Source organism: Dufourea novaeangliae, unplaced genomic scaffold (genome assembly GCF_001272555.1).
Source record: "Dufourea novaeangliae isolate 0120121106 unplaced genomic scaffold, ASM127255v1 scaffold25, whole genome shotgun sequence".
NCBI classification, from domain to species: domain Eukaryota; kingdom Metazoa; phylum Arthropoda; class Insecta; order Hymenoptera; family Halictidae; genus Dufourea; species Dufourea novaeangliae.
In genome coordinates, this window is record NW_015373901.1 from 123017 (window position 1) to 137689 (window position 14673).

Genomic DNA, 14673 nt, shown 5'->3' on the forward strand with positions numbered 1-14673 from the left:
GTAGTGTAATTTCTTCACAAGTCTGATAGAACGTAATGAAAATGGACTTTATCAAACGATATTTCCTTCGTCCATTAAAAAGGTAACGAAGACACTGTTTTTCGAAACACTACAAACTTTCCGAACGGCTCAATATCTTGCAATACTAATGTCTGTTCAGAGTGCGCAGAATAAAAGAAAACATTCACGATTATTATCATTACAGAAACTAATTCACGGTATAGAATTTTTCTCCTCGATCCATCGACATCAACCATCAAGGACAACAATTCTCTCCCCTCAGAGACGCGCCTATTACTCAACCTGATATATTCGAAAGAAATCAAGTCGATTGCTTTTTCATGATCCCCGCGAGCGCACTAAAAATCATCCAAAGGGAACTGAACTAACCGTATACGGGTACGGAAAAGAGTTCGAGGAACTATCCCGTGCTCCCTTCCGTCTTTTTCCCCCTCGTCCCGTTGAATTTTGCATTCGAGTGTGTAAACAAGTTACGCTCCGCGGGGAAGCTCCGAGATCGTTGCAGGAAGCGTAGCCCCCGTCGCCTTTCATTGAGACTTCATGAAAGTTACATCGCATGTAACCGTCCACGAAGACGGCAAAAAGTAAACACACCGGCGAAGAAAGAGAGAGAAAGAGAAAGAGCAGAGACGATAAACCCTGCAACGATCGAATTAATTTTCTTTTTACCGCGATCGATATCAACCATGCCCACAGTATTAATCCCATGAATCGTCGGAATCGATCTTTTCTACGACATCGATATCCCATGAAACGAATAAATATAGTGTATGTGTCTCGTCACGAGGTTCCGTACGATTTCGCTGTTACTATTTGTCTAGGTCCCGACGTGTCCTTTTTTGGGCCTGAGCCGCGTCGCGTCGTCGAACAACCGGACAGTGAACTTCTGAAGCCCACGTAAAAAATTCAAGAGAGCCCGACCACGACGAACAGAATTCCATGTTTCACAAAAACATCGTCCATCGCGTCCTTCCAGCTTTAATAATCCGTTAAAAAACCTCCGTTACCCATGAATGTCTGTCAGAAGTATTCTTCAACAACACAATAAAAAAAAAAGATGCACACACTGTTTAACAACAACACGAACGTAGTTGTCACCGTTAACGAGAATTTCTCGTAAGTCAGGTTTAACACTATTCCAACAGGGAAACAGAACCAGCACAGAAGACACACATACACAGACACATGTAAAAGTAACAATACGTACGCGCGTAGAGGCATGTATAATTAAAAATCTTCTATACGGGATGCAAATCGCGGGTAAGAGGGACTCGTTAAAACCGTGTTACGTGGTCCACAGGGAGAAAAAACGGGGAGGGGGGGGGGGATTCTCAGCTTGGTTTTTACCACGGTGAAAAGCGTGGTGAACGAAGGTGTAACTGTGGGAGACTGAAGAAGAAGGAAGAAAAATAAAAACAAAAGAATCAGGGGTTCACGCGCGTTACCTGTCGCCGCGGGATCCGGTGCCCGTGTTCGCGATGTCGGTTGAATCCGCGGCTGCCGGACTGACTCTACGTGGCGGCAGGGCGGGAGCAGGGGCCTGATTCGAGGACGAGGACGAAACGGTCCCTATCACGCCCACGTTGCCCCCACGTACCCCGTCCTCGGCCGAATGTTGTCTGCCAGAGGACTGCGAGCTCAGCGACAGCCAACGACGACCGCCGGCTCGCGTCGCCAAACTGCCACTGCCTGACCCAGCCGGCTGATGGGGCACACCGCCTCCGCTGTCCAATGACGTGCTCTACGAAACAGAAATTAATAAATAGGGTAAATGTCCGTATTACTGCCAGTGTCCCTAATATTACCATTTTATTGATTTTCCTTGATAAAGATGTAACGTATAAAGAATTGTGTAGAAAAAATTTCATCATTAAGTTGGGACTCTGATTTACATAAGAATACAGAATTACATGTAATTGTGTGTACCTGGTATTTAAACATTAATGTTGAAAAATGAAAGTGCAGTTTGAACGTCAAAAACACGACTACGTAAGTAGAAGGTGATGGCGAAATTATACTGAAAAAAGAGCTGTAATTTTACTATTCAACCTATGTTTATTGAACAAAATGAATTGTTAAAGTATGTAAGAATTGGTTTAATTTTTCAGGTGACAGTTATAGGGACATTGGAATTACTCGCAAATATTAATCAATTCTTTATATTTAATGTATGAAACTATTTTTTTTTTATGAAAGAGATTTTAAATAATATTGTGTTCCAAAATGAGATAATTTTTAGATTAAACAATACATAAAATGATTAAATGAAGTTACGGTACAATCTTAAGATGGCAGTAATTTGGACATCTACCCTATTACCAGAGGTGTCATGATGTTTCGATGACATGGAAAAGAATTTGGGTTTTGATGTAAAGCCACTATAGTAAATCATCGATGGGTGTTCGAAGGCTCTTCGGTACTGAGCGTTCAGACTTCATCCCCACCACTAGAGGAGTTCCCTGTGGAATCAGTCAAGCGCCCAATAGTTCCACGGGGGACTACCTAATGGTGGGGATGTTGTCAAAACATTCAATGCTAAGGAACATTCGAACACTCATCGATGATTTCCTGTATATTGCCTCGTGTTGCGATTAGGATAACGTTCCTTTCGTAACATCCAAGTTCTACTTTAGTAATTGCTGGAGCGATGGCCCCAATATAACGATGGAGTCTACGAAAGGACAAGGTAAAGATGTAATAGGGAAACTTTTGACAAACGTGAGGTGAAGGGGGGCGGACTTGTAAGTAGAGGGAAGAATAGAGGAACAAAAATACCCTATTCTGTTATCTCTTGCTTGGATATGTGCAACGGAATCATCGGTGCTTGGGTCTATTTCAGTAGAATTAGAGCCTTGGAGTACTTTAGATAGAGATTAGAAACTGCTAGGGAATTCCTAATGATAATAGGAATCGTTGAGTCTTTGGTGTAATGGTAACTAAACAGATTGAGCCGGAAACCTTTCATGAGACAACGAACCAAGCATAGATGCAGAATCAGGATGTGCTTGTCCTTAGTATATGTGCTTGAAAATTCTAATCATCGACTAATAAATACACACCCCTTATCTGCGCTTGAATCGCAGGCGTTAGGAAGGAGTGAATATTTTGATTACTAGAAGCTGAAGTTCTCAATCCCATTAGTAGAATTCTGCGTATTCGGACTTTCAGCAGATAAACTGAATCAGATAACTGGAACGTTAATATCATACATACAACAGGAGTTCATATAATTCAAATGACTCTGTTTAATCTGGTAACATACGGTTTAACCAGCGATAATTTCTGTATTCATATGACAGGAGTTACAAGATTAACGGTAAGCCTGATAATAAAAGCTTGATTATAACCACAAGAATAATTCAGTCGGATGAAGGGATTGTTTTCATTCTACCTTTGCAAAGGCTACTAATGGATGAGTAGAGATTAAACCACATTTCCTTTAGTCCACTGTAAAATCAAAATTCAAACAAATTGATCAAAATTAAGAAAGTTATACAGGCACTAATTTGAGAAGATATATTTGTTCCTGAACAAATAAGTTATTAAATATATGGAACGTTGTAAATATTTGAATTATCACATTTTTACTAGCAGGTAATCCTCCACTGTTTAGATTATCTATAGAGGATCTTCACAAGGGAATTGATATTCTCGAGGATCCTTTGACGAACACTCGTAGTGTTTAGAAAACATCGATAGCTGGAAAGGGTGAGAAAAAGGGTGAGAAGAGTGTCGAGTTCGTCACCCCTTGGGTTCCTCGGAGACTCAGCATTCAAAGCTGCTGGCGCCTCGGGTTTCGTGGAGACAATACGCTACAGTCTTTGTAACGAACAAGCTTCAAAATGTATGTAGGCTATTTGTTCAAACTTCACGAAGATGTTGCATTAACCGTTGTACATAACAATGATTAATAAAAGCAGACATTCCGTAGACAATACTAATATGTCTGTTCCTAGAGTCAGACATTGATAATTATATAATAGTGACACTTGAATTGCATTATTAGTTACTTAAGAAATACGTTAAATAGGAAGAAGTCGCTCCCGCAGTTCGTTCACTCTTGTCCACCAACGATAAATGATATTTTAACACTGTGCTTCGTTGCTCGTCTTGGACACACTGATTATGAGTCACAATGGGATCCAGTAATCGATAGTCGCTTAACGCGATAGTCTGAGATGCGGTTGAAGCGACGCCGATGCATTTGACGTTTCTTCTCGAGCGTTTTCAATTATTTCTTTGACGGGCAACTTAATCGATTCGGTATGGAGTGTCGCTTCGAGGTTTCTCATCGATCTCGTTCTTCTATCCCTCTTCTCTATATATGTATATTTTTTTTTCTGTGCCGCTATCTCTCATTTTCTCTTCACTGTTCGACGGACGAAACGTAGGTCGACTCACACGCATTCTTCGACGAGGGAATTTGCGACCCAAGAATCGCTTTCAGGGATTAGTCGCGCAATTTCTTAAGATTCGAAGAAAATCCAGAGGGCTGGCTTTATTACTCTTTTTTTCACCTCGATTAATTGCCGCCTAGTGTCTCCTCGCGACATTCCTCTGCTTCAACCGACCGAACATGGCATGTTTCGAAACGTACGCCGGCTTTTCAGTAGAAAATAACTTATCCTCAACGGTATTGTGTACGTGAGAACACTGAAAATGATCTATTTCTTTGGACCTATCTTTAAAAAATATGATATACTCGAGTTTCATATAAATTGATCTCTGGTCTGGGATTCTATGAACGTCAGCATGGAGTGTTAGTATATACTGAATCATTAACGATTTCAAACGCATACAATGCTTACTAACTCATGATCTATGATTGTCAAAACTAGAAAATTGTAAAGGCTTATATATTTCGTGAACCAGCTGATGTTTCACATCTATTGTGTGGATTATTCTTGAATTAAACGTCAACACTCAATCACCCAAAATATACATATATACATTCTTGAAGTTTAAAATTTGATTTTACTATCACAAGCTATTGGAGAATTTCGGAAGTGTCGGATGACAAATCTCCTTACCCACTAAAGGCCCCAACTGATTGAGTTATGGATCCTCTTTTTGTATATATTACCAGAAAATCTACAATTGTAAAAAATATTCTTCCATACTTGTTGTACCCGTGTGGAAATAAAGTTTTTCATTGAAATTCCAATAGTGTATTTCTCCTTCGTTACGGATCTCCTCGTTACGGAGTACCTTGAATTACTTAAATGATAAACTATTTCCAGAATGGTATCTAAAAGGTTAAGTGGAAGTTATCCTCAGTGCAGCATCAACATCAAAAATCTGTTCTTCTATGCGGGGACAGATTGTTCGGACGATCCTGATCCGTGAGAGTCGATCGCATAAAAGCATTCTCGAACGAGTCGTGGCGAGCCTGACACGAGACGAACTAAGCTCGAATGTATGTATACACCGCGGCAAGAGGCAAGGCGGCCGTTTCTACTTCCAAATACGGAGCAGACGCGAGAGACTGGCTACGCAACTCCTTCGACGAAAGTATTTTTATTTTCGTCCCTGGCGCACATACGATGAAGAACCCGTCCTGGCGCGGCTATGTGTCGGGAATCGTGAATCGAGAGGGAGCCTCGCCTCCTCCGCTCGGACCCGTGTTACTTTGATGTGCCGATCAAGATGCCGCGATTAATTGTGCCCATTTTCCAATCGTGGCCTGGGGACCGACCTGGCGCCGTTGATAAGAAATATATAACTAACGTGGAGAAATTGACACGGCCTCGCGTACACGATGAAGGATAGAGACCAACGACGGAAATATTGTAGGTTGACCTGATAATTCGGTACTCCCTCGATCAGTCATTCTTATGGGCAAATATTTCAACTCCCCTTGGATAGGGTAGAGTTCTGTCAGCCGACCTAGCGGAAGAATTGTTTTTATTTCTTGATGAGTTTTCGAGTCCCCTTTCTGGTTCTGTGTTACTGGTTCTTGGTGATTTCAGAGATCTCCATCGAAACTTACTTGGTTATCTATGAGTTATCTGAAACCAAATGCTAGGTGTCCATTTAAGAGCAGAAGCATACTAGTGGACACTGACCCGGGAACAGGTCTTCTACGGCTTATCTGCAAGAGATGTCGCTTCTATTCTCGGGAATATAGTCAGGAAAATTTTACTCGTCTGTAAACGCAGACGTGAGAGATACTTTTGACAGTAACTTGTGTAAGGTACTCACGTACGGACATGAACTATATGTATTTCCTATCGAGAAGAAGTAAAAAAGAACTGGTTGTTCAGAGCAGTACTGGGAACATTGAATGTACGCTTCCACTAATGAGTACTAGGACACATATTGAAAGTTCTGAATCATTTAAGGTCCTAAATAAATAACGTTTGGTAACAGTGGATAAACTACATATATTCCAGTACGAAGCAACAAATGTGAAGAAAGGTACGTAATTTTTATGAAATATCAGGTTAACTAATGGAAGATGTCCTAGTAAGATATATAGAATTTTTATAGAAACATTATAGATGAACGAGAGTGTATAAATGTGATCGCGTAGAAATTTATACTATCAAGTTATCTACTCATCAACATTATCCCCTTCAAGATAGTTCTCTACGGACGCCACAAACCGCCGGAGACGTTGTTCCCACATCTAAAAACAGTGCTGGAAGTCTTCAATTGGCAGTGTCTTCAGTTGATTGATCACAGCCTTTCGCACATTGTTCAGTTTCTAAATAGTGACCTCGAGGTTGATTTTTTATTTTTGGAAAAAAAAAATAGTCACACGGATTTAGATCAAGGAGGGAAGGAGTCTGTGGTACCACTGGAATACCCTTTTTGGTCAAAAATTCGTTTAGAGAGCGTTTTCTTGGATGTTTCAATATGACAATGCTCACAGTCACACTGCACTTTCCACGAACCATTTTTTCTCGAATGAGTGTATATCTGTGGTTCTACAGCCCCTTACTTCTCCGATCTAAGTCCATCTGTCTTCTTGTTCCCAAAAATCAAAACTAATCTTCGTCCTGTGGACAATATCCAATATGTTGTGACAGACCAACCGAAAGCAGTTCCAAATGAAGACTTCCAGCGCTGTTTCAAGAAATGGGAAGAGCGATCTGTGGCTTCCCAAGGCAACTATCTGAAAGAGGATAATATTAAGTTGTACATAACTTGACAACACAAATTTCTACGCTATGAACCCTGTCACTTCTCTGACAGACCTTGTGAGTCCTCATAGAAAAACAATCTTACCACGATTGTGTCTACGTAAAAATAGTTTAGGTCTGAAATCACTAAAAGCTTACGTTTAAATGATTCTGCCTAGACGTGACGGACGAGTCCTGCGATGAGCCCCTGGAGTAATGCCTGGAGAACACCTCGGCGAGCCTGGACCTTCCCGAGCTCGTCGTGTTCGGCTTGGATTTATTCGACGGTGACTCGTCGGCCGTTTTCGCCAAATTTGGATTGCTGCTCTTGCGCTCCGGAAATACTAAATGCTCGATGTTTGGCGTGTATCCAGGATCGTTCCTGACGATATCCTGCAGGGTCACCCGGCCTCCGGCGCTCGGTCCTCCATTACTGAAACAGCCCTCGAAATGCAATTCCTTTTTCTGGCCAATTCTCGGCACCGCGCGACGATACGATCCCCCCCCCCCAAAACCTCCTGTTCCATTTCCCCTATTTGCAAGTAAAACGAAAGCGTGGAAAGTAACGTTCCAGAGACGGGAATAAAAAGTTTTTACCATCGAACTTTAATATTTATCGGTCGTTCCGACGGAGATGCGACCACAGTTCCCGTAGCGCGAAGAATCCTTTCGCGCGAGCAGAATTTTCGTTGAGGCACGTCGATGAAAGGTCGCTACCGACGGGAGAGCATAGGATAAAATGGGCGTTGGAACAAAAGGGCGGAGGGAACAAAGGGTGTGGGGCAGGGGACAGAAGGCAGATTGGAAAAATGCATCGCGAATGCAATGTCGCGCACGTCGACACGCGTGATGTCGGTTTAAAAGAGTTAATTATGCAAACCTCGGTGAAAGCAGCCACGGATAGCTTACTGTCTCCAACGGTATTTTTTTACCCCTCCGAGATTTTCTCTTCTTTACCGCGGCGATCCGTGAAAAGCGACGAAAAAAAAAGATGGGGGAAGGAAACGGTCGGCCTGTAATAAAAATGTCGCGGGCAGACTACGATCTATTGTAGACGACACGGTAACGAAGACGAATATGAGAACGCAACAAAGGAAAAATATACGTTACGTGGGTGAGATCGTTCCTCAATACGCCACGGTGTATTGTTTCATACTTTGTTATACTAGATTGGTAAATAACGCATATATAGCGCTTGCGGAATCCACGAAGGCGAAAAAAAGGAGAAATCGTGTCGATAAAATGTCCAGTTACGTATAGGTACAAACCGCGCTATTGTGCTGTTTTTCAATTTGGGTGGTGGTCAATGCTATGAAAATTAAATGGAAATTTAATAGCGACCGAAAAGAATAGAGTCGTATGCGTGTTCATCGAAAAATTAAAAATGCTTGCACTTTGTAAAGAAACGTTTTTTTAGTGTAGTTTGGGTTGTGTTGGAATTTGTATAACTAAAAAAGATGCAATTTATCGGTGGCGTGAAAATAACGTCGAAAATATAGAATTCAATTTTTCGTACTTGGATTGACCTTTTAGGAAATCGGTTTTGAATATTCATGGGACATGCATCATTTTAACTGGGTAGCGTGTCTGATCACTACGTATTGTTTCTACTTAAAAATGCTGACACTGATACTGTATATGTATTACTTGTTTCAAGTACTTTTTAGTATGCAGTAGGTATACCAATCAGAAATTCACTAATTTTTATAAAATTCTACATTTCAGAGAAAGAACTAAAACATTTCGTTATTCTCACTGACCAAGAAATCGGAAAGGTATTCTTATTTAAATTGTAAATACATCCTTACTATAAATTGTAATACATATCCTAACTTTAAATTGTAAGACAACCATAGTACATTTCTTATTACATGAATTTACATGAAATTAGTACTAAACCTAGATAATACAATAAGAGACTATATGAATACTAATTCAAATGCTACTTAATTACACGAATCGCGAAAAAATGTTAAAAAGCGTAACTTTTTATGAAAAAAAAGTTTACTCTACATTCTCTATGCGATTCTACGAAGCTGAACAACAGCGACAAACTTTAAGTTCATAAAAAGATAATGCGCAGTATGAACAACTTCTAATCCCTTCAGCAATTTAACAGAACTTCTGCCAGTGTACTACCACCCACAAGAGAAGGAACACGAGCATCCACGACGACAGGTTTCGGTCTTATAATTAAAAAACAGTTTTGTACGCTGACCTGGGTCCGAAGCCGTGAGACTGCCTCTGGCCTCGTCTTTTCCCGCTGCCACGGCCAGGCTTGATGTTTGTCACCTCGGCTAATTGCAGCAAACGGGTGCGATGCTGCCGCAACAGCGGGTCCTCCCTGCGATTCATTTTAACCGGTCCAAGCGGTACGCTGTCGTCCCTGCATCCTGCAATCGGAGCAAAAGGAAAAGGGATATACATAGAAGCGATATTTCACCCGCGAAAAAAGAGAATTCGCGATATTCGACGAAAATACGATGCTGGCGAGGGCGTAAAATTCATCGGGAAATTTTCAAATTTTTACCAAAAAAAAAACCGTGGCGTGGAAACAAAACATCGAACGAGCACATTAATCCGCTTTAATACACTCTCATCCCCTTCCCCTGACGCGAATGGACGGATACACTCTGCCAAATGCCAAATACACCCAGGATTTTTATTTCCCGGTAGTAACGAAACGAGGTCGCCTGGGGGAGAAATAGACAGCGGCGGATCGCTGTGTTTCTTTATGACTTTTACTGGCCGCGTTAATTTTCCGATCGTTTAATTTCTACACGGTGTTACCGAGAGCCGGTTAATCCAACGCGTCGGACGGCCTGCATCCTTGAAGTTTATTATTTTTTCTTTTATATCACGTGCTTGGACGGGGAATATCGGAGAACTTGGTAACTTCCGGAGGGGGGGGATGTAATTAATTCGGTGCTTTCGATATTGCTCCTGGCCTTCTTTGGAGGGAAAAAACTTAATTATCGGTTGACGCAAGTACTTTCCATCGATGGGATATTTTAATCAGTTTGATTATAGCCAGGCTTGTGATGAGATCGAACACGCGTACGAATCATGTGGAGCTGTATTATGTAACACGTTGATGACCACAGTGAAAAAAGTAGTATATAGTCAGACACACTTCATTTCGTTTTTTTAAGTCATAAATCTTCGGAAATATACGCGTTTAGTTAATAGAGGCTGTTTGGTCTTATTTTATACTATATTGTCATACTAATTCTACGCAAAAATGTTGTAAAGGTATTTAACCCTCTCCTGTCACACTGGGTGTGGTACACCCGTACGTTCTTCAATCGCTTATATCTCGGAATCAAATGCATGATTTTACACGTATTTTTTTATATCGATTCTCCAGACATCAAAGAAAAAGACTGTGTAGGTTAGAATATCGTAAATATGTTAGTATCATAGATATTTTGAAAATAAAGAACAAAAATTTTTGAAAAGTTCATAAAAATTCGTTTTTATTCTAATTGCTGTCGTTTTAGTTTAAAATAAATTACGAGGATTTAACAGTGTAGTAATCGAAACTTCTTGAATTGAATTTTTAGAAAAAATAGGTAGTTTAACGATTTGTTGGAAAAACTATAATTATTTTACAAAATGAAAATGAGTAAAATTTAACATTTACTAAAAGGCCGGAAAGATATTAAGTGATTATTAATATTTAATTTTAATGTAATTTACATTTAAATAATTCCTTAATTAATTTATTTTTCGTAGAAATGCTTAGTAAGTATTATTGCTATACTTAAAAGTAGAAAAATTATATTATTTCAATACTTTTGCACACTTTACTCTCGATAAGTCAATTTTATAATACATTTACAATAAAAATAATTAATTAAGTTATGTTCCACAGAAGTCAGCTTTTTAACGTTCTTGTCACACCCGGTATACCATACCAAAAGATAAACTTGCGATATTTATATCTTGGCTATACTCAGTGTGACAAGTGATGGTTAAATAATCCAGCCTCTTCGCAATGTATGTGTTACCTATATTTGGATGACGTGGCACTCAAAGTGTTAAAGACGAGGAATAATGTTCGGAGAAGGCGTTTTCGAGATCGTTACTCCGGTACACAACGATCTCTAAAGGTATCGGATCGTAATTATCCATCTGTGAATACTTCCCCCGTGGATGGTGTCCGTTCCGGAAGGGAATTTACTACTGACACCATCTTCCACTGTGCTTTTATTCCTCTTTGATGTGAGAATCGTGAAAAGAGTCTTGGCAAAGATTATCTAAAACGTGGCTTCCTGTTTTTTTTTCTCGTTTCACGCTAATAACTTGTGGCCTAGTGTTTCGCCATCGTGCTATTTCGTTTATGTCCCCTTCAAAAGGGGCAATTTCCATCGAACGCTGAGGAACATGAACTTCTTCCTGGTTTCGTACATAAAGTGTTCTTGGATAATGTCAATTTAAAATAAAATTGGAAAATTTACCTACGTGAACGATTGTTTTACTCGGTATTAGCCGAATTATCCGAAAACAATTCGATACGTTGCTCGGCTAATTAATCCAGGCAGCGGTTCGATATTCGATGGTTCGCCATAATGTATTTCATTATGTCAGATATCGATGAAAGTTTTCTCCCTGTGCTCGACCGTCTGAACGAAGAGTTTACGCAGGAACTAATCTACCGACGAAAATTTAATATAAATCCGGAACTATTTTTCGGAGGAATTCCAATCAACGGATATTAACGCGAAACCGATGGAACTATAATCGGTAAAAATTCGATTATCCAATCGTTAAAAGTGTAGACCCGTCCCTATTCGTTGATACTTTAATTCACATAATGTAGTTCACCACGTATCATGACGCAAAGAACGTGAAAAATTTCGCACACACCGGTAAAATTCAGCTATTTGGTAAATATTGAATGTCACGTTACGGTAGAAATCCACTTTAAATATTTGTAACGCGTAAAATGAGACCAATCACGATTTATAAATATTTTAACGCGAGGAGGCGAGTGACAATTTATATTTGAATTAACATTACGAAATATTTCACCGTGACATTAATTTTTTAAGCCCCACCACCCTCGCGAGTAAGCATTCATAAATTTCATAGGCATAACAAAAATTTTTTACCCAAAGGCGGAAAATTACGCGAACTCCGCGCCAAAACCCCGAAATAACGAATATCCGCTTACAAAATAAATGTCGTGACGGCGAATCAGATACGGAAGGCAAACGAGCTCACGAGTTTTCCGTAATTCCACTTTTGAAAAGATCGTCGGTGGCCCTACGCTTTTGAATTTCTCTGGTGGCACGCTCGGTACCTCGTTGCATTTTCAATATTGACATATCAGGGATCGAGTGGAACACACAGAAGCGACAGGGGTGAGTAATCAAACCGACCTCTCTTCGTCTTATCGTATTTGCATTATACTATGTGTTATCGATGTTATTGGAAACCGTCTTTGACGTCAATGCTGCATGCTCTGAATCGAATTTACATATGTATAACTTAAACAAAGAACCAAATTTTATATTCCCATGGTAACAATGTTGATGTAAAAATTCGAATATGCAACAAACATGAAATAAAATCGATGATACATCTCATGTTTCCTACAATTTCAATCCCGAATTGAATTAATTATTTCCCAGAGGAAGACGATTCGTTCTGCGAAACGTTAATCGTGTCTGCAATCGATTATTCGAATAATTATCGCTAATGTGTACAAGAAAATCTTACACAAACAACTAACAAAGATATACCGATTTAAGTAACTGCGAAATAAGGACGAACTAATTACTAGTTGGTAATCGAAGAATCGGATTTTGGACGGACAGTTAATTCGTCTGCCCGTTAAAATTGCACAAATGGACGCTGGTGCCTCGTGAACGAGTAGCAAATGGGAAAGCAAATCGTGCGGTCAGTGCTCTGATAAAAACGAGCGGATTTTCCTACGCTTCTCAGCGTTCGTGTTCGGCTTAGCCAGTCTATAAATTGCAAATTCTGATTGGGATTTACGAGCGGCGAGTATTGTACACTCTCAAAACGAAAACTACGCGTACCAAGTCGCTACTTCTGCCGGTGTGATCGGGATTTATAGTTGCTTGGTTAAGAAAAAAAAGAAGAAAAAAAAAAACGAAAACGGTCACGGATCGTCCTGACAATCCTGACTGTTCTGTATCGATCCTCGGCTGTTCGATGTCCTTCCATGGACTCGAGTACTTACGCTACCAATATCGAAGGGAGACTTTCGAATATATTTTGTAGATACATCGTCATAGATTCCTAATAATGATTCCAGAAGTATTTTATACAAGAAAAACTCACAGAACGATTAAACTTTCTGTAACTGTTAAAGCCTAGGAAGCATCTACACGCTGTGATGTAACCGTAACGAATTGCTATACAAACCAATTAATCAAGAAGATTGATTTCAATGATTGAAAGACGCAACGTGTTCTGCAAACCGTTTAAATGCAAAATTCAATGAAACCAATGAATGTTGTGCGCCATTAAAAAATCTCGGTAAGCGGGAACGGAACTAATTTTATTTACAGATATGTAATCCCGCTTTAACGACGAACATTCTACAGATTTATGAACAGTTCGAGGCGTTGCGACTTTACGACCAGAACCGCTATTATTATACATATAATCACGGTTCAGGAACAATAGAATGCGTTAAACCTTCACTTCGCTCACATTAACGTAGATCGCAAATGGCGACCACGGTATAATAAACTAAAGAATGACACTGAAGATACTTGTAAATTATTTAGTCTTTCGTGCATTGATAATTTGATTACAAAGAAAGGATAGTGAAATATTTATATTTGGATCGGTAAACGTATACTCACGTAGATTCATCAAACGGACATCTAGTGATCGGATTCATATAGGTAGGTATTTACAGTAAATCATCGATGAGTGTTCGAAGGCTCCTCGGCACTAACAGGAGAGGTCCCCAGATGTAACGCTGACTTTTCAATGAGGTTTAGCACAGTGACAGAGCTTGGAATTTTGAGGGTAATTATATTTGTTCCAGCCGCATATGGACATTAGTTTATATAATATTTAATATTCAGTGCCATGGAACCTTCGAACATTCATTGACGGTTTACTGTACTCTATTGAATCTATGTATCGTGATTCTATCCTAAACTACTGCGACATAGTAACTTGAATATCTTGAAGAACATGAATTTTTTTTCGTATTATCATAGGTTGTAAAAAACGGAGATAAATACATGTAATATTCCATTTTTTAGTATTTTTTCGATACATATTACGACTAGCTACTGTAACCAGTTATTACGAGTCGATGTATTACATACCAACCGAGCTCTCCTCATCCCCCTTCCTCTCGTTTCGTCGAACAATTAACCGCAATATTGGTCTGGATAGTAACGAAACGGTTATCCATATCTATTATTTCCAGTACATGCATTAATACAACAGCACTGTATGGGTTCTGAAATGGGCCAGAACAAGAGAAAATGAAATATTCCTGCCATGCTTCTGTATCAGTCGTCATATTTCGAAG

At 39.7% G+C, this 14673-nt stretch overlaps 1 protein-coding gene across 1 annotated transcript in view; it reads right to left on the reverse strand.

Moving 5' to 3' along the window:
• The window catches only part of LOC107193719, a 159751-nt gene that overhangs the window by 115965 nt on the left and 29113 nt on the right, over nucleotides 1–14673 (reverse strand). Inside the window, exons 2-4 of the mRNA XM_015583221.1 lie at nucleotides 9364–9538; nucleotides 7305–7578; nucleotides 1467–1762 (exon numbers count right to left, since the gene is read on the reverse strand). Of these exons, the coding sequence (XP_015438707.1) occupies nucleotides 1467–1762; nucleotides 7305–7578; nucleotides 9364–9538 (745 nt within the window). The remainder of the gene's footprint in view (nucleotides 1–1466; nucleotides 1763–7304; nucleotides 7579–9363; nucleotides 9539–14673) is intronic.